The sequence below is a fragment of the Phyllostomus discolor genome, chromosome 15 (genome assembly GCF_004126475.2).
Source record: "Phyllostomus discolor isolate MPI-MPIP mPhyDis1 chromosome 15, mPhyDis1.pri.v3, whole genome shotgun sequence".
NCBI classification, from domain to species: Eukaryota; Metazoa; Chordata; class Mammalia; order Chiroptera; family Phyllostomidae; genus Phyllostomus; species Phyllostomus discolor.
In genome coordinates this window covers 11,316,372-11,334,324 of record NC_040917.2, presented here as the reverse complement: position 1 = coordinate 11,334,324, position 17,953 = coordinate 11,316,372, and the positions used below count along the sequence as shown (strand labels likewise).

The 17,953-nt window shown below is 39.9% G+C and overlaps 1 protein-coding gene across 1 annotated transcript in view; it reads right to left on the bottom strand.

The window, feature by feature from the left end:
- Window positions 1–217: 217 nt before the first annotated feature.
- Window positions 218–17,953, bottom strand: part of WDR64 (WD repeat domain 64) — a 72,954-nt gene continuing 55,218 nt past the window's right edge. The window contains exons 22-28 of the mRNA XM_028531381.2: window positions 15,620–15,678; window positions 12,174–12,283; window positions 6,622–6,810; window positions 5,116–5,221; window positions 3,640–3,720; window positions 3,017–3,130; window positions 218–999 (exon numbers count right to left, since the gene is read on the bottom strand). Of these exons, the coding sequence (XP_028387182.1) occupies window positions 916–999; window positions 3,017–3,130; window positions 3,640–3,720; window positions 5,116–5,221; window positions 6,622–6,810; window positions 12,174–12,283; window positions 15,620–15,678 (743 nt within the window). The 3' untranslated portion in view covers window positions 218–915. The remainder of the gene's footprint in view (window positions 1,000–3,016; window positions 3,131–3,639; window positions 3,721–5,115; window positions 5,222–6,621; window positions 6,811–12,173; window positions 12,284–15,619; window positions 15,679–17,953) is intronic.

The following is a 17,953-nucleotide window of genomic DNA, read 5'->3' as shown; positions in this document are numbered from 1 at the left end:
TTGTTTGTTTTAGCCAAGTGGCCTGGTGCTTTGGCGAAAGTAGACTTATTAATTGACATGGGAATGCTTTTATCACTCAGAGCTTGGAGTCATTTCCCAAAAAGGCCTAGGTCAGCCTGTCAGCAGGCTTTGGTTCTGGTATTTTCCTCATGCCTTTGACTTATTTAAAGTCTCATTTATTATTGATCAAACTTAGATGCTTTTATTTTTGTAGGAGTTCCCATTGGCAACATAAATTATTTGGCCAAAACAACAAAATCAATGAATAAAAGCATGAGTAAGCAATAGACCCTAGGAAGTTCAGATAATTATTCCAGTTCTATTTATGTGGAGCTACTTCTAGAATAAATGTAAATAACTTCTGACTTTATCTAAGAAACTCTGAACATTCCTTCCATATGCCACTTCTCTAAAGAAGATAAATAGCTAGAAGCTTGACTGGCACTTTTTCCTTTTTAATAATAATTCTTTTGTATACTACATAGCAGGACATACAAGTAATTTGCCTCTTAATGCTTACTTTTTGATAATTCTGGTTATGAATTAGGGTGAACAATGGGGAAGGGGGAAGCTAATTGTTGATGACCATATTGTTTAGATCCACTGATACTATTGATTTTCTTTGTTTCCTTTGTTATTTCGCTGACAGTCAACAAGAAGCATCGCCTATTCCTTAAGTAGATTTCAACGTATGGGACAAGTTGGCCACCTGGCTGCTGGCTGCTTGCTTGGTGTTCAGAGCTGAGACCTCAAACTCCCTGAGCAATCATTGAGTAGCTGGCCTGAGGTTACCGGGAGGGGGGCCAGTGTCTGGTGGACCCTCGCTTGCACCCTGAAATAAAGACCGGCGTATTACTGAGACCTTGCCGTTTCACATGCAGCTCAGGCCATGGCAGCTAGTTCTGATTTTTTCTCTTATTTGGAGATTCCTGGGAAGAAGGCGGGAGCCAGATTTATTTGCGGGACGAGATTTCTTTTCAGACTTTTCCTCCGTTGCATCTGTGAAATAAAGGACGTATCAGCAATTCGTGGGCCTTACAAGACAAACACCATTTTCTAGAGTCAAGTGACACTGCTAATTTTTACAAAAATTTAGTCCTCCTAGAAAGAAAGTAGGTTGACTTACTTAACTATCCTCTTAATAAATGAAAAAGAATAAGTCCAAGAGAACAGATGCCTGCTTTTGAACTCGGCTCAGAGAAGTTTCTCCCTGCAACCCTCCCGTGGGCGCTGGGTCTGTGGTCAGTTTCTTGGTGCCCCGCACAGTGCAGAGTGCACAGTGACATTTTCAGGGATTCCGTAAACGTTCGTTTCACAAAACTGAAATCTGAACACTCGACTTTCGGAGGCAATTTTGTGTCAGCCTTCCTGGAAGTGCTCTTTACAAAATTAGGCCTTTGATGTGTATTTATGGATTTGGCTTCATCCGCTATGTCCCAACTCACAGCTGTTTGGGTTTCTGCACACAGTCCGTGTACACAGGTAGTAATGTGTCAGTCTATGCCAGTCTCCAGACTTACTCTGCCATCTTGCTCTGAAAGGGACCTGATTTTATTTTGTAAACTCATTTTAGCCCTGTGGCTACCCTTAACTCTTTTCTTCATGAAACCAGGAATTTTTATTTTATTTTTTTTAGATTTATTTATTTATTTTTAGAGAGGGAAAAGAGGGAATGAGAGAGAGAGAGAGAGAGAGAGAGAGAGAGAGAGACATCAATGTGTGGTTGCTGGGGGTCATGGCCTGCAACCCCGGCATGTACCCTGGCTGGGAATCGAACCTGCCATGCTTTGGTTCACAGCCTGTGCTCAATCCACTGAGCTACACCAGCCAGGACTAGAAAAGGAATTTTTAATCATGATTTTTGTGGCTCCTTTTTTGTAAGTAAATGGAGACATTTCATCCCTTTGACTGTTTCTGTGTGGTTAGTGACCTATCAAAGCAATTAAGAGAAAACAAAGCACCTATTAAAATAACAGGCACGTTAAAAATTCCTTAATGTCTGGACAAATAATTTGTCAAATTTAATGATCTCTGATGAAATTCATCATCATAGAGTCAGTTTCTGGCTGAGTAACCATAATTCATTATGTAGATTAGCCATGAATAATTCTTAATTCTATTTTTGCTTTCCCACTGCTAATTAAGATATATTTGACCACTTTTTTCCCCTGTCCCTTAGTTTGTACTTTTAAATAAGAATATTCAACTGAGGAAATCAGAGGATGTAACTGACTGTACTAAATGATCCATGAATCAGGCTGCATCCCCTCTAGTAAACAGAAAGGTGCTCTGAGGAGCGATAGAAAAGGGAGGTTTTCATAGGCAGGAGGAGGGTGGGGCAAGGAGCTTAAAAAATAGAATTATTTCAGGGCAAGTCCTTCCCTTTAGGGGAAGGCAAGGAGTTTTATCACTAGTGTTGATCAGAAAATCCCAAACTGATCAGTTTAAAATTCCAGTCCTGGGAAAGGCGGAGACTGCAGTTAGCTTAGGTAGTGAGTCTCGGTGGAGCTTAGCCTAAGTGACTCCATTTTGGGTCTGTTGTTTCTTTTGCACAATAACAAATGATATACTTTACGTTTTCTAAGTAGAAAATTTAATACCAGATAAAGTAAGAAAACACAAATATGGGGCATAAAAATCTATGAATGATAAAACCCAAAACAAATACTCTTTTGCTTAACTGTTAGTTTTGGATAATTTACACCACTGTGTTTTATCGGTTACTTAACAAATTAAATGATAGTATGTTTATCAAAATACTCTTCTGTTGCCAAAAGTTCTTATTCAAATGATTGGTAGAATTAATAATGAACAGGATTCATTCATATTCTCATTAAGGGCTTAAAGGAACAAAATTATGGTCACGTTTTATATATATATATATATATATATATTAAATAAAGCAGCTTTTTGTTGTTCCCGTCGTTGCGTTTGTCATCTGTTACCCCTTTCAGTGCAGGCAATAACAACCCAAACGTAAGTGGGGTGTACGCTGGAATTCTAAATACCAACTCACTCTTTCATGTGGAACATGACCTCCCTTTTTCCTTCCTGGTAATCCATCCGGAGCCTCCTTTAGCGCCTCTGAACCAATGAGTGGAAGGAACCTTAGGCTAGTGGGGCTCTGCACCTGTTAGCGATAAACAAAAAGTAACACATACTGGAGTGACTGCTTCTGTAATGTGAATGCCGGGCCCGGGGCCGGGGATACGGAGTGAGCAACGTCAGCTGCTCTAAGACACACCCCCGCCCCCTTTCACAGTTGCCCACTATTAGTCACACAGTTCAGGCAGAGGCAAGGCCAGGAAAGGTTCGTAGGCCAGGTGAAAAGCATTCGGATTTTGTCCTGTAGGTAAGGGAGAGCCAGGGTGAAGTTCAAAACAGTTTCCCGCAGTGTTGTTCATGCAGAATGCCAAAGGCAAGTGATACAGGCGGACAGCACGTGGGACCGAAGGAAGACTTCTCGGGGCGGGTGGGGAGGGAGGTCCAGTCGCGCATGCGTGTTTATGGAAGCATCGGTGAGCTCGGTTCTGCAGCTTTCTCCCACCTGGCTCGTAGCCCCGGGGCTGGGAATGAGACTGAGGCATCAGGGTCCCTACTGCTCTGTAACCACACTAGTCCTGGAAATGGTCGACTCACCCTGTATATAGGCAGAGAACCAAAAACAATCCCGGCCTCTCTGTTTTCAGTCATGAAACCTTCCAAGTTATGTTTTCGATTCTGCAAAACAGGAGTGACTGTTTAGGGAAAGGGAACATTCATTCCGTCAGTGGCCAGTTCCCTGGGTTCAGATTCTGACTCTGCCACTTCCTAGTTGCATGACCTTAGGCAAGGTTTTGTCCTGTTCAGTATCTGTCAGGATCAAATAAGATAATGTGCATAGTAAGATAGCCTTCCGGAGTCCCCCGATTCAGGAAAGGTTCTCTGCTTTCATGGAATCCTGTGATGAGTCTTGGCTTCCCCCTGGAGAATCCATCTCGAAGTTCTTAACCTCAATCACCTCTGCAAAGTCCCTTTTGCCAGATGAAACAATATATTCCCTACTTAAGGCGCTACTTAAGTGTAAGATTTACTATCATTGCATTATTACCAGTAATATGTCAGTGATAAAGCAGGAAATTGAATCAAGAAATAATACATAACTGATCATGAAAAGGAATGGGCAAACAAGATTGCTGGTAAAAATCAGAGATTTCTAAGTGGAAGGTATTTTAACTCAACATTGGCGTTAAACCTTTGTTATTGTATCAGACAATTGAGAAAATGAAAGTGTGGTAAGAAGAGGATAAGTCTTGTGATCTTTAGGGGCATTTAATTGTTTTTTTTTTAAAGATTTTATTTATGAATTTTTAGAGAGGGGAGGGAGAGAGAGAGAAATATCAATGTGCGGTTGCTGGGGGCCGTGGCCTGCAACCCAGGCATGTGCCCTGACTGGGAATCGAACCTGCGATGCCTGGTCCGCAGCCTGTGCTCAATCCACTGAGCTACGCCAGCCAGGGCTAATTGTTTTAAGGGCTTTAAACCCTTTCTAGAGATTTCCCCAAATTTATTTGTTTCCGCTAAATGACTTTAAAAAATATTTCTTTTTACCTTCAGTGAGCAGAATAATGGCCACCAATGATGTCTGTGCCCTCTCCCCACCCCCACCCCAATTTGGGAATATATTGCTTCATCTGGCAAAAGGGATTTTGCAGACGTGATTAAAGTTAAGAACTTCGAGATGGATTCTCCAGGGGGGCCCAGTCTCATCACAGGATTCCATGAAAGCGGAGAACCTTTCCTGAGTCAGGGGACCCCAGAAGGCTGGTCAGAGAGATGCATCATTTCTGCCTTTGAAGATGAAGGAAGGGGGCCTCACACTAAGATATGTGATGGTCTGTCCTAGAGTCTCCAGAAATGGAGCCCAGCCCTGGCAATGTCTGAATTTTAGTCCAGGGGGACCCAGGTCAGACTTGTGACCCACAGAAGAGTGAAATCATTCACTTGTGCTGTTCAGACCACTTAGTGTGTGGGAATTTGCAACAGCACCCACAGAAAATGAATACACTGGACATATCTAAATTCAGGAAAATAAAAGTAAAGTGTTTTTTGTGTGTTGGTGCTTTGAAAAGTTACCTTGGAGGAAGAAAGAGACTTGAAAAACTTAAAATCACTCTCCACTTCAAAGGGCTTGGGAGGTGTCCGTTTGAAGAGCAAAGACATGGAGCTCATTTTCTGCCATCTGCATGTGAAGATGCAAGAAAAACAGTGAGGCACCTACCCATGCCTTGCATCCTCTGCCTACTAAACAAACACTCCTTCTATTCTTTTTTTCTCTGGGCCCCCAAATTCTTTGGCTCCCGTGGCCCTAATGATGCTACTACCTCTGCACTTAAGTCTTATTCCATTTGGTTTCCCAGGTTTCCCTCCTGGTAAATGAGAGATTTCTACTAGGCCTGAATTTTTCATGTAGCAAAATTCATGAATAGCCATTCAAAAAAAATACCATATGGTAAGGTGAGGGTACAAACCAATGCCTGCTATTTCTGTGACTGGGGGAAGCTCCTTTCTGATGTTAAAACTTACTTATGCATATTTAAAAGCCATAACCAGGCATTAAAAACAAAACGATAAATATCCCCATGAGCATCTCATACTTGAACCTGCCCCAAACTCCCCATCTTTTTCTTTTGCCTTTCAATTTTCTTCTGTATGTGGTTGCAGGTATACAGCTGAGTGGTTGGACAATCATTTACACTATTATTGTTTTCAGACCTGCTTTTCCTCGTGTGCATTCTGTCACACTGATGTCAGTAATGTTTACTTATTTATTTTTAATTTAATTAATTTATTTTTAGAGAGAGGGGACGGGTGGGAGAAGGAGAGGGAGAGAAACATTGATGTATGAGAGATACACTGATCAGTTGCCTCTAATGAATGTGCCCCCTACTGGGGACCTGGCATGCAACTCAGGCATGTGCCCTGACTGGGAATCAAACCTGTGACCTTTTGGTTTGCAGGTCAGCGTTCAGTCCACTGAGCCACACCAGTCAGGGCTGATTTCGGTAATGCTTAAGATCTTTATGCTGGCCCATAAAAAAAGCTCAGTTTGCTTTTGTCTCTATAGACTTTCCTTGCTTTATCTTCTACCATGTCCTCCCAGCTTACTCACTGTTTCATGAGTGACCCTTTGCTTAGGCCATTGCCTCTTTGGTCTTCTTTGTTTGGGTAAGTCTTGTTACCTCTGCGATTCTCTTAAGAATTAATGTTCTTAGAGGAGAGGGGAGGGAATTTCAGGGGAAAAGGGGAGGGGTTTGTAGGAATAAGTATAAAGGACACATGGACAAAAACTAGTTGGGGGTGGAAATGGGAGGGAGAGGGAGGGCTGGGTTGGGAGTAAAAGACAGAAAACTGTACTTGAAAAACAATTAAAATAAAATAAAAATAAGTAAAAATAAAAGAATGTTCTTGGCTGTACTATTTTTCTGGATTACGGATTTTTGTGCATCCTTCCACTGGACTGCAAAATTATTGAAAAGTTTTGAGTTTTTCACCTTCGAATTCTCCATGTCCAGCACAGTGTTACAATATCGTATTAGTTTAATTCTTGTCTGCTCTGTAAAGGAAACCCAGTGGCCTTACCTTTGCTGGTCAAATACCAGAGGGTATATATATTTTTGTTTATTGTCTGTTAACTTGCTTTCTTCTTTTATTTCTATGGGGTACTCGTTAACATCACAGGGCAAAATGAAATCGCTTGTCTGTGACAGGTCAAAGGGCCTTCGTTGTCCAAAATACCCACAGTAATGACCACTGAGGGCATGCCAGAGCCTGGGGAAAGGCAAAGGCAGGAGAAATGCAGTCATTGGAATTCTGTTAATAATCAGATTTTTATTAGTCTATCAGGGATTTTAAACTTGAGTCTAGGACTCTCCCTACTAACTATAGCGAGCTAATCATAACACATGCATTTTTCTCAGAATTCTAATCTACAACAATTTAGGGGAAATGTCCATTTGAACCTGTACTGATATCCATTCATTAAAGCCAGAAAATAAGGACCAGGTGTTCCCCCAAATAAGACTCTTCATTTAAGCTAATCAGAACTCACAATGAGTGGCAGTGTTTTTGTTAAATTAGGTCTTAGGCTGGTCTATATCTCAGCTCTTGTCTGCTTTCTGTATCAGCAACAACAGAACATATGCCCACTGATGCTTTTACTATTACCAAAATCCTCTCAGGCTCCACCCACAATTCCCGCCATTGTGGAAACACCACGCTAATTTTTACAAATGAGCTATGAAATAGGATGGTAAAAGAACAGGTTGTTCATTCATTCATACACACTATTTCACCACCAGTTCACTCCATAAGGTTCCTCTCAACAGTCCACATGGTTTAAAGCAGTGATTTTCAATCGCTGTGCTGCAAGAATTTTTAAAACATGCACTATCTGATTATTTAGTCAGGGGCACTGATCTCTTTTCCCTTGGATTGTCAAAAAAATAATAAAACAGCTAATGCAACAATAGCCACCTGGTGTAAATAAATCAAAATTGTACCTACGTTTTGTCAGGTTGGCAAACATATGTTTTTTTGGTGTGCGGCAGAATGTAGGAATTAGTTTATGTGTGCCATGAGATGAAAAAGGTTGAAAACCGCTGGCTTAAAGTATACAGGATGTCATTAGCAGGACCAGGTGCCCTCTGTCTAATGGAAAGGTCAAATAGCATTTGGGAGATCGTCCTTTTATGTAGACTTCAAGCTCAGAGCAGCAGATGATAGGAACAATCCCCATCCGCGCTCGGCAACGACCCAAGAAAAGGACAAGCTGCACGGACCAGCAGGAGATCCCGCCGAGGCCAAGCGGCAGCCCAGCTTCCGGCAGAAGGCACAGCGGAGGAGGTGGGGGAGAGGTGCCCAGTCGGGACTCCTCACACCTGACAGCGTTCTGAGAAGGGGACAGGACTGCCGTGCACCCCTTAAACATCTGCCTGCCCCAACACCGCGTAAACGTCAAGACCCTGCCAGAGCCGTTACTGGGGTGACATGCACCAGCCCTTCCAACACAGGATTTACAGGGATGAGGGACTGACTTAGGACGACTCTAAATTTTTGCCTTCTAGGCAAGGATGGGAGTAACTTTTGGTCTCCCGTTTGGTGGCATTTGCTGTTCCATGTAGGACTCTCCCAGGGGGTGGATCCTACCACTCAGCCTGGCGTCCTGGGCCTCGGCTATGGGTCCTCAGTCCCCTTTCCCCTGTGTCCCAGAGCTAGGCCTTATCATGCCTTTTCCTGTTATAAAATTATAATCTTTCTGACAAACAAATTCGGAGTGTTAGAACAGCTTACTCCTTTAGAAAGTGGCAGCTCGTGTTAGCAAAAAGGCGTGGCTTGGTTCTGAAGGGCAGTGGATTCTGAGGTAGCTGCTAATAGAGCTCGGTTTTATCTTGGAAGATCTTCACTTGCAGGAATCCTAAAAGTAGTCCCTCCATGTAAAGGATAACTGGTTAGAGCAGGGGCTCTGCATGTGTGTGTATTACAATCCCCAATTAACACTTCTTTTTAAAAAAGATTTTATTTATTTACTTATAGACAGAAGGGAAGAGTGGGAGAAAGAGAGGGACAGAAACATCAATGTGTGGTTGCCTCTCATGCGCCCCCTACTGGGCACCTGGCCCACAGCCTAGGCATGTGCCCTGACTGGGAACTGAACTGGTGACCCTTTGGTTCTCAGGCCAGCACTCAGTCTACTAGGCCACACCAGCCAGGGTCCAATGAATACTTCTGATCCCAGGCAGCTGAAAACAAGCTGGAGCAGGCACCCAAGGGAGAGAGTTGTAAAAAGCATCTCTAATGATGTAATGTCATGTTCTGAATTTTCCTTCATTCTTACAGAGGAAGAAGCTCTGTTTGCTCCCAAATAGGACCTTGCTCCACAGATTGACCGTGACCTCAACATTTCTAAAAGCTCTTCTTCAGCCTTTCACATTATAAACACTTTCCTCTTTTCGTGACTCCTCTCTCAGAGAATGGCTGGATGTATATGCCCAGGATCATTCTTGACATCCATCGCTTACCTTCTCTTTCAGTTCAAGTTCACATCAGGATTTTGCATTTCAGATAGTTCTCCAATCCAAAATATTCATCTCTGGTGCTGCTACCTCTCCCCTAGCCCAAGCCAAGCTCCTCGCCACAGACATCTCACTGGCCTCTGCACGCCCACCTTCGCTGGGCTGCAATCCATTTTCCCGCACATTTTTGGTTAAATTCTTTATTTTTAACAACATTATATAAAATTCAGGTGTACAACATTATAGTTCAATATCTGACCCATTCAGTTAGCTACCTTTTTGTTTTGTTGATAGTTTTCTTTGTTGTGTAGAAGCTTTTTATTTTTAATTTAATTTAATTTAATTGAGTTTTATTTTATTTTTTTAAGACTTTATTTATTTATTTTTAGAGAGGGAAGGGAGGGAGAGAGAAAGAGCGAGAGAGAGAGAGAGAGAGAGAGAGATCAATGTGTGGTTGCTGGGGGTCATGACCTGAAACCCAGGCATGTACCCTGACTGGGAATTGAACCTGTGATACTTTGGTTCACAGCCCGTGCTCAATCCACTGAGCTACGCCAGCCAGGGCTATTTTTAATTTAATTTTTTATTGAATAAATCGAGGTGACATTGGTTAACAAAATTATATAGGTTTTAGGCATACAATTCTATAATACATCATCTGTATATTGTATTGTGTAGATTGGTGTAGTCCTGTTTGTTTATTTTCCCTTGACTTCAAGTCAAGGGAAATAGTGGTAATAGCTGTAAATTCTTTAATTTATTTTAAACTCTCTAGTGTACTTTGAAGCCCCTCTACCTCTTTTGATATTACCTAATTATATTCCCATAAGAGGATAATTCATTACCATAATTTTAAGACATTTTAATATATACCAATTTGTCTCAATAAATGTCATGACATTTGTTTTCTTTTCATATTTCTACATTTGTATTTTTAGCATTTTATGTACATATATTTAGAATTATCTAGGCAATTAAGAACAAGTAGGCTTTGTGCATCATGGTGACTATAGTTAATAATATTATATTGCATATTTATTTTTTTAACTTTTCATTTTTTAATTTTTAAATATATTTTATTGATTATGCTATTATAGTTGTCCCATTTCCTCCACTGCACCCTGCACACACCCTCCCATCCACATGCCCCCCCACCCCCACTCATTAGTTCATGTTCATGGGTTGTACATATAAGCTCTTTGGCTTCTACATTTCCTATACTATTCTTAACCTCCCCTGTACCTTTTCTCCTATTCTGCCCCCCTCTCCCTCCCCTCTGATAACCTCCATGTGATCTCCACTTCTGTGATTCTGTTCCTGTTCTAGTTGTTTGCTTAGTTTGTTTTTGATTTTTTAGGTTCGGTTGTTGATAGTTGAGAGTTTGTTGTCATTTTGCTATTCATATTTTTAATCTTCTTCCTTTCCTTAGATAAGTCCCTCTAACATTTCATATAATAAGGGCTTGGTGGTGATGAACTCATTTAATTTGACTTTATTTGGGAAGCACTTTATCTGCCCTCCCAGTTTAAATGATAGCTTTGCTAGATAAAGTCATCTTGGATGTAGGTCCTTGCCTTTCATGACCTTGAATACTTCTCTCCAGCTCCTTCTTGCCTACAAGGTTTCTTTTGAGAAGTCAGCTGATATTCTTATTAGAACTCCTTTATAGGTAACTGTCACCTTTTCTCTTTCAGCTTTTAAGATTCTCTCCTTATCTTTAATCTTGGCTAATGTAGTTATGATGTGCTTTGGTGTGTACTTCCTTGGGTCCAACTTCTTTGGGACTTTCTGAGCTTTCTGAACTTCCTGGAAGTCTATTTCCTTTGCCAGATTGGGGAAGATCTCCTTCATTAACTTTTCAAATAAGTTTTCAATTTCTTGCTGTTCTCCTTCTGGCACCCCTATGATTCAGATGTTGGAATGTTTAAAGTTATCTGGGAGCTTCCTAAGCCTCTCCTCATTTTTTTGAATTCTTGTTTCTTCATTCTGTTCTGGTTGAATGTTTATTTCTTCCTTCTTCTTCAGATTGTTGATTTGAGTCCTGGTTTCCTTCCCTTCATTCTTAATTCCTTGTACATTTTCCTTTATTTCAGTTTTCATAGCCTTCACTTTTTCCTCTATTTTGTGACCATACTCAACCATTTTTTTGAACATCCTGATTACCAGTGTTTTGAACTATTCATCTGCTAGGTTGGTTATCTCTTTGTTGTTTATTTGTATTTTTTCTGGAGCTTTGATCTGATCTTTGTTTTGGGCCTTTTTTGTAGTTCTGGGTTTTTTTTGTTTTTAAATTTGTTGTTTTCTTTCTTTTGGTTGTGGAAGGAGGCACAGTGTGTCTACCTACATCTCCATCTTGGCTGGAAGTCCTATATTGCATATTTGAAAGTTGCTAAGAGACTAGGTCTTCAAAGTCTTCATCACAAGAAATAGCTGTATGGTGATAGATGTCTTCTAGACCTGATATTAACTACCATTTTACAGCATAGACAAATATCAAATTATTATATGTACTCCTACAATTAATGTTTTTTGTAAATTGTACCTCAATGAAAAGAGAAAGCTAACCCTGAAGGGATGCTCTCCAGAGAACATAACTGACCACAGTCCTAGTGTAAGTCACCCCCATTTGCTCCATTTGCAGCCCTGTGCTAACCCTTCTGAATCAGGTGCGGCAGCCATGAAGGAAAAAAAAAGAGTAGGCTTTGCAAAATCCATCACATCATCACCAAAACATTAGCTCACTTCCACTTTTCTCAATATTAGTTTTCCTTTCCTACAACTTCTTAATGATGGCGGATACTTTTAGCTTCCCTGGGCTTGGGCTTATCTCTCTGAGCTATCCACCATGCTGAATCCTCTGAAGCAAGTCTGCAAAAACACTTGCTGAAGGCATTTAGTCTACTTGCTAACATGGATGAGTGCAGCATCTCACTTCCTTGGACACGGAAAAGAACTCCAGGTCAACGGCCATCCTCTCAAAGCTGTTTTGTGCTCCCTTTATTTCTTTATCTATGTCAGTCAGTTCGTCAAGATTGCATTTAGGGTAAGTACTTAAACTGTAGCTCAATAGCGTTTCCTCTCAGACTCAAAACCCTGGACGCCCAGTGTGGAAGGTCCTACCTTATGGAGCCGTCGGTGGAGGCAGTAAGCACCACTTGTCTGTCTTCCACATAGATTACCTGAACAATTTCTAAAGAATGGGCACGCCAGGCAAGCAGCTGCTTGAATTTCTAGATGGCAAAAATAAGGCATATATCGTGGAATAAGTATACACTGATCAAAATCCAATCTTAATCAAAACTATCAATCATTAAAGAGCCCACCTTATGAGTGAATGGCGTGGGGATATGTGGAAGGTGATGATGCTCCCACATGAAATAGCTCTCTCTTGCTTTTAAGGCACCCAACACTCTTCTTTTATTTATTATTATTATTATTATTATTATTTTATCCTCTCCTGAGGACAATGTTTTCATTGTTTTTAGAGAGAGAGGAAGGGACACAGAGAGAAACATTGATTGGTTGTCTTTCATACATTCCCAGACCAGGGATTGTATGTGCTAAGACCAGGGATCAAACCTGCAACCTAGTGATGTGCCCTAGTTGGAATTGAACCCACAACCTATTGGTTATGAGATGATGCACCAACCAACTGAGCCACACAAGTCAGGGCCTCAAAATTCCATTTTTAGTTATTTGTTAATCTACACAGTTCCCTGGAAGAAAAAGTACCTTATGCCTTTAGCAGTTTATTTAGCTGAAGATTAGCAATTCATTGAGTTGAAAATTACTGGGTGACCAGATGAAAGAATAGAATAGCTTTAGGATAAAGGTTGTGGGGGAACCCAGAGTGGGTATAATCAGGAGGTGGAGCAAGCGAAGGTGAAAGGTGGAGACTAAAGAAGAGATTGGCAAAAAAAGACTTTTACTATTTTCAAATTTTATCCAGATATAGCCCTGCCTATTTTGTTCTTTTTTTTCTTTTCTTAGGGGGGTGTTGGGGGTTGGGTTATATATAATAGCTACATACCTCAAGGAATGAACAAAAGCAACGGGCCCAGCACATTCTCTTTCAAAGACATCCTGATGCTTGATTGGTACATTCCTTCAGGATGCAGCTCAAGTTAAGCGCTCCCAAAGGGGCCACCAAAGATATTTCTAAAGCGTGTGAACCAGAGTGTCAACCGAGGTGCTTGCTCTGCCGTCACATTTTCGGAGAGTATGTTCCTTCTGTCATTGATGGACACAGACTAAGGCCTGACTTCTTCCTGGGCCCTCTACTTAGGAGTATTTGTGTAGAACTCTGGCACTGTAGAGGTCTCCTATGAGGCTCCTATTCGTTTAAATGTTAAGAAAGATTGGGCACACTTCCTCTGGAATTACTTGGCCTTTTGACTTAATTCCCCGTGGTTCTCCTTAGAGATCCAGGGTGACATCTGTGTTTTCCCCCTTCTTATTGTCTGCAAGCTGTTTAAGAACATCTGGTCATCCAAGGACCCCTTTCCTGCCTTGATGGGGACTTTTTAAGGCCAGCGTTTCCCTAATATGAGCTGCATCTATAGCAAGAAATACATTTTACTTCAAGGCACAGGAGACACATACCTATATATGCATCTGAAATGAGTTTCAGTATCTTTCACAAAAGATACTGAAGATATACTTATTGTGTATAATTCACATGACGCCGTCTATCCTATTCTATTGCATTTAATTCCACTGTATTCTTTTCTGTTTTTATGAAGCTACTACTGCTTGCCACTCATTAAATTGATTGTATAATCCCCCGGTGCACTATAACTCGTAATTGGAAAGACACTGCTCTGAGACTTATTTGTATGCTTGTTTAGACAGCACATGTGTGGCTTTCTCTCTGTGGACAGGCCCTGACCCTTCTCTCTCTTAGACTGTCGGTGCCCCATGGAGGATCTCTGTAACAGTGCTGGTTCGGGAGAGCCAGACTACCCTCTGATTTGCAGACCTACGTACTAAGTTTCCATTAGAGTTCTAATTTAGAACTGAGTGTGGTTTTTTGTCTGGCATGGATTAGTCTTTGTAACAATGCAGCATCTTATAACCAGATTCTGTTGTATATTCATAAACAGGCAGCCACGTAAAAATTGGACAATCACATTGTTCACATACAGAGAAGGTTGAAATGAGGTTGAATGGGGGAAAAAGAATAAGTTATTAAAATAGATTCTCTCCTTTTAAGTTGGTGGAAATGCTTTAAAATCAACTGCACTATCCTTCTAATTCAATAGTAGCATATAACTTTGTTTTAAATATTTTGTCTGAATTTTTGAAGAGTCGTGGTCAGTTGGTAGAAAATCCTTTAGCCAAAATCATATTTTCCTGTTAACATTAGTAACAGAATGTTGATCATCATCACAAGCAGGAGAAAACAATGACATAATCTTCCGCCTGTGCATGGGTCAGGACTATGATTGTTTTGTCCAGCTCATAGCATGCCTTGATTGTAGGACACCTGTCGTTGTTGATGAATGAAACGTCATTGCTTCATAAGTTGAAGCTTATTCTTCTCCATTCAATCCCAGTATGAGCTACGAGCATACGTGGAAAGAGCATTGAATTAGAGCACAAGGGCCCTGGCTCTGACCCTGGTTCATCGTTAGCTGCCCACGCCATCCTAGGAAAGCCACTCTCTGACTTCTCCGCTGCAAAGGAAAGATAATCCCCAGAAAGCTAAACACCCGAACTTCATAAAGACTATCATGGATTCTTGGAAGCAACAACAAAGCTCTCCACAGATAAAATGAAATAATATTTGAAACAATAACCATTCTAAAAGGCTCTGCAAGGAATCCAGTCCTACTCTATGTTGGCATATGTTTATATTATAATTCAAAAATAAAACATTATTTAAGCTAATGTTTAGCTTTTGGATTTGAAATGTTCGCTTAAAGGAAAATAAAGCTATGCAAAAACAGTACTTCCTTGCTGTACTCTTTAATTAGAATCGAGTGAGTCTTAAAATATATGTATATATATTTGTATATCCACATACACACAAGAAGTGCATATTTTTATGGTTATAAAATAAGGAGGTGTTGACATTTACATCATATTAACACTAAAAATAGAATACATATGTTTAAATTATAAGAAGGATTGAGACTAGATGTGAGAAGGAGTTTCTTGAGAATAGTAATAGTTGAACACGAGGTTCGGCTTGCAAGAAAAGGTTATCCAGTTTTCTTCCGTGAAGATACAGAGCATGTAACATCCGACTGTGGAGGACTAGACAATGTATGCATTCTTTGAAGCTCTGGTTTCCACGTAGAGTCTCACAGATATGTCAAAACGTGAAGTAGATGTGGTGACCAGTGGCTGGCTCTCTCACTCTCTCATCCCTCTTCTCACCAGGAGACCTCTGTTGCCTGTCACACAGCTTTAGCGATGGTGTGTATGACTGCAGTAACAGCACATGTGACTAGAGACAGGAGGTCTTGTCCTGTATTTCTGTCTTTTGTTGTGACGTCTAGCACAGAACAATGCTCAGGAAACACGTGCAGATTCACTAATTAAACTACAATGAAAGTTCTTACCTTTTCATCATGAGGTGGATCCAGGAAGGAACCAATACTGCAAAGGATAACGTGTCCTTCTGTATAAAATGTAAACATTGGAACATTTAGTTGGGGATTCTGTTGTCTAAGTGAATACTACCCAGACTGCCAAGATATTGTGATTCAGGCATTTGTAAGGGTAAACAACATAGGCTACGAGAAACCAGAAATGAAAGAAGAAATTTCCTGTCAACTTTTTATATGTAGTGATGCTTTTCTGTCTCTGGCTAAATAAGTCATGATGAGGTTGCCTTATACACTTAAAGTCAAAGTTCTTCAAGACATCAGAGTAGATGAAATGGAAATGAGTACATCATGACCAAATGGAGCCTGGACCGTTATAGAGATAATCATCCTACAAATCAAGTGGTAGTTATGACAGCTAGATTTTAAAAAAGCAACAATGACTACACCTAGGCCTGTCATATCCAAACTGCAAAGTCAAACATAAAGTCTTGAAAGAAGCTGGTGCAGCGGGGAACGTTATTTAAATAGAAGCAAAGACAAGAATTATGTCTGACGTATTCTAAGAAACTGTGCATGCAAGAAGAGAATGGCGTGAAATATTTAAGTGTTGAGCAAAAAATACCCCCACCAACCTAGAATTCTGTATCTTTAGAAATGATCCTTCAAAAGTGAAGGAGAAATAAAGACTTTATTAAATAATAATCAAGATAATTAGTTGCAAGTACACCCACCTTGCAAGTAATATTTTTAAAAGTTCTTGAGAAAGAAGGAAAATGACAGATGAGAAACCCAGATTTACATAAAGGAAGAATATAAGAGAAGAAATGAGTAAAGACAACATAAAAATAAACAGATAATAGTTTATTTAACATAATAGCAGCTACAAGGTTTTTGATTATTATGATTTATGATATGAATCACAGTAGTGACATAAGGGAGGGGAGGGGGAAATTAGGAATACTTTGTTATTCTGAGGTATTTAACTACCTGTGAAGTGGTATAGTGTTATTTGAAAGTAGACATGAATCTGATGTACGTGTACATAGCAAACTCTGGGGAAGCCACTAATTTTCTTTTTTAAAAAATGTGTAATTAATATGCTAAGAATAGGTAGAAAATAGAATCATATCAAATGCTCACTCAAAACCACAAAAGACAGAAAATGGGTGAAAGACAAAAATAGAAATGAAAAAACCCCCCAGGTCAACAAATAGAAAATAGTAAGAAATATGGTAGATATTGATTCAACTATGTCAATAATCTCTTCAGAGTATAGATAAACCAATTAAAAGACAGAGACTGTTAGAAAAAAATTAGAAAACGATACTTAACTATATGTTGTCTGTAAGAAATCCATTTTAAATATAAAGAAATAGATGGACTAAAAGTAAAGTGGTAAAGATTTACACGCTAACAGTAATCAAAAGGAGGCAGGAGTAGGCATATCAATTTCAGGCAGAGAAGACTGCAGAGCAAGGAAAATGATCAGGGATAAGCTAGGGCATTACTGATGTCACAGAGGTCAGTTCTCCAAGAAGACATAACACTCCTCAATACACATGTGCCTAAAATCAGGCCATCAGAATGCCTGATGTAAAAACTGAATGACTGTTAGTAGAAATAGATGAATCTACTCTTGTAGTTGGAGACTTCAATCCGCTCCATCAGAAATGGGCAGATTGGCAGGAAGAAAATCAGCAAGGACAAAGTTGAATTCAACAGCTCTGTCAATTACCTGGATATAATGGACATCTATAGACTACTTCATCCAACGAGAAGAGAAAACACACCTTTTCAAGCTTTCCTGGAACATTCACCAAGACAGGCCACACTCTGAGCCATAAGTCAAACAGTAACAAATTTAAAAGAATAGACATCAAAATGTATGCCCTCAATGTATAAAATTATACAATGGAATTCAATTAGAAATCAGTAACACAAACTTAGCTTGAAAATTCCCCAATACTTAGAGATTAAACCACATACTTCTAAATAATAGGTTGAAGGAGAAATCTCAATAGAAGTTTTACATATTTTGAACTAAATGAAAATGAAAATACAATTTTTGTGGGAAGCAGTGAAGGCAGTGCTTACAGAAACATTTATAGCATTGGATGTATATTAAAGAAGAAAGATCTGAAACTAATCATCTAAGCTGTACCTTGGAAAACTAGAAAAGGAAGAGCAAGTTAAATTTAAAGTAAGCAAAAGAAGAAATAAAAATCAGAATAGATATCAATGAACCAAAAGCTGGTTCTTTGAAAAGATCCATCTTGTATTTTTTAAATAGACTTATGACATAGCAGGTAAAGTTGGTATAAAAATGTGGAAGCTGTTTTAACAAAG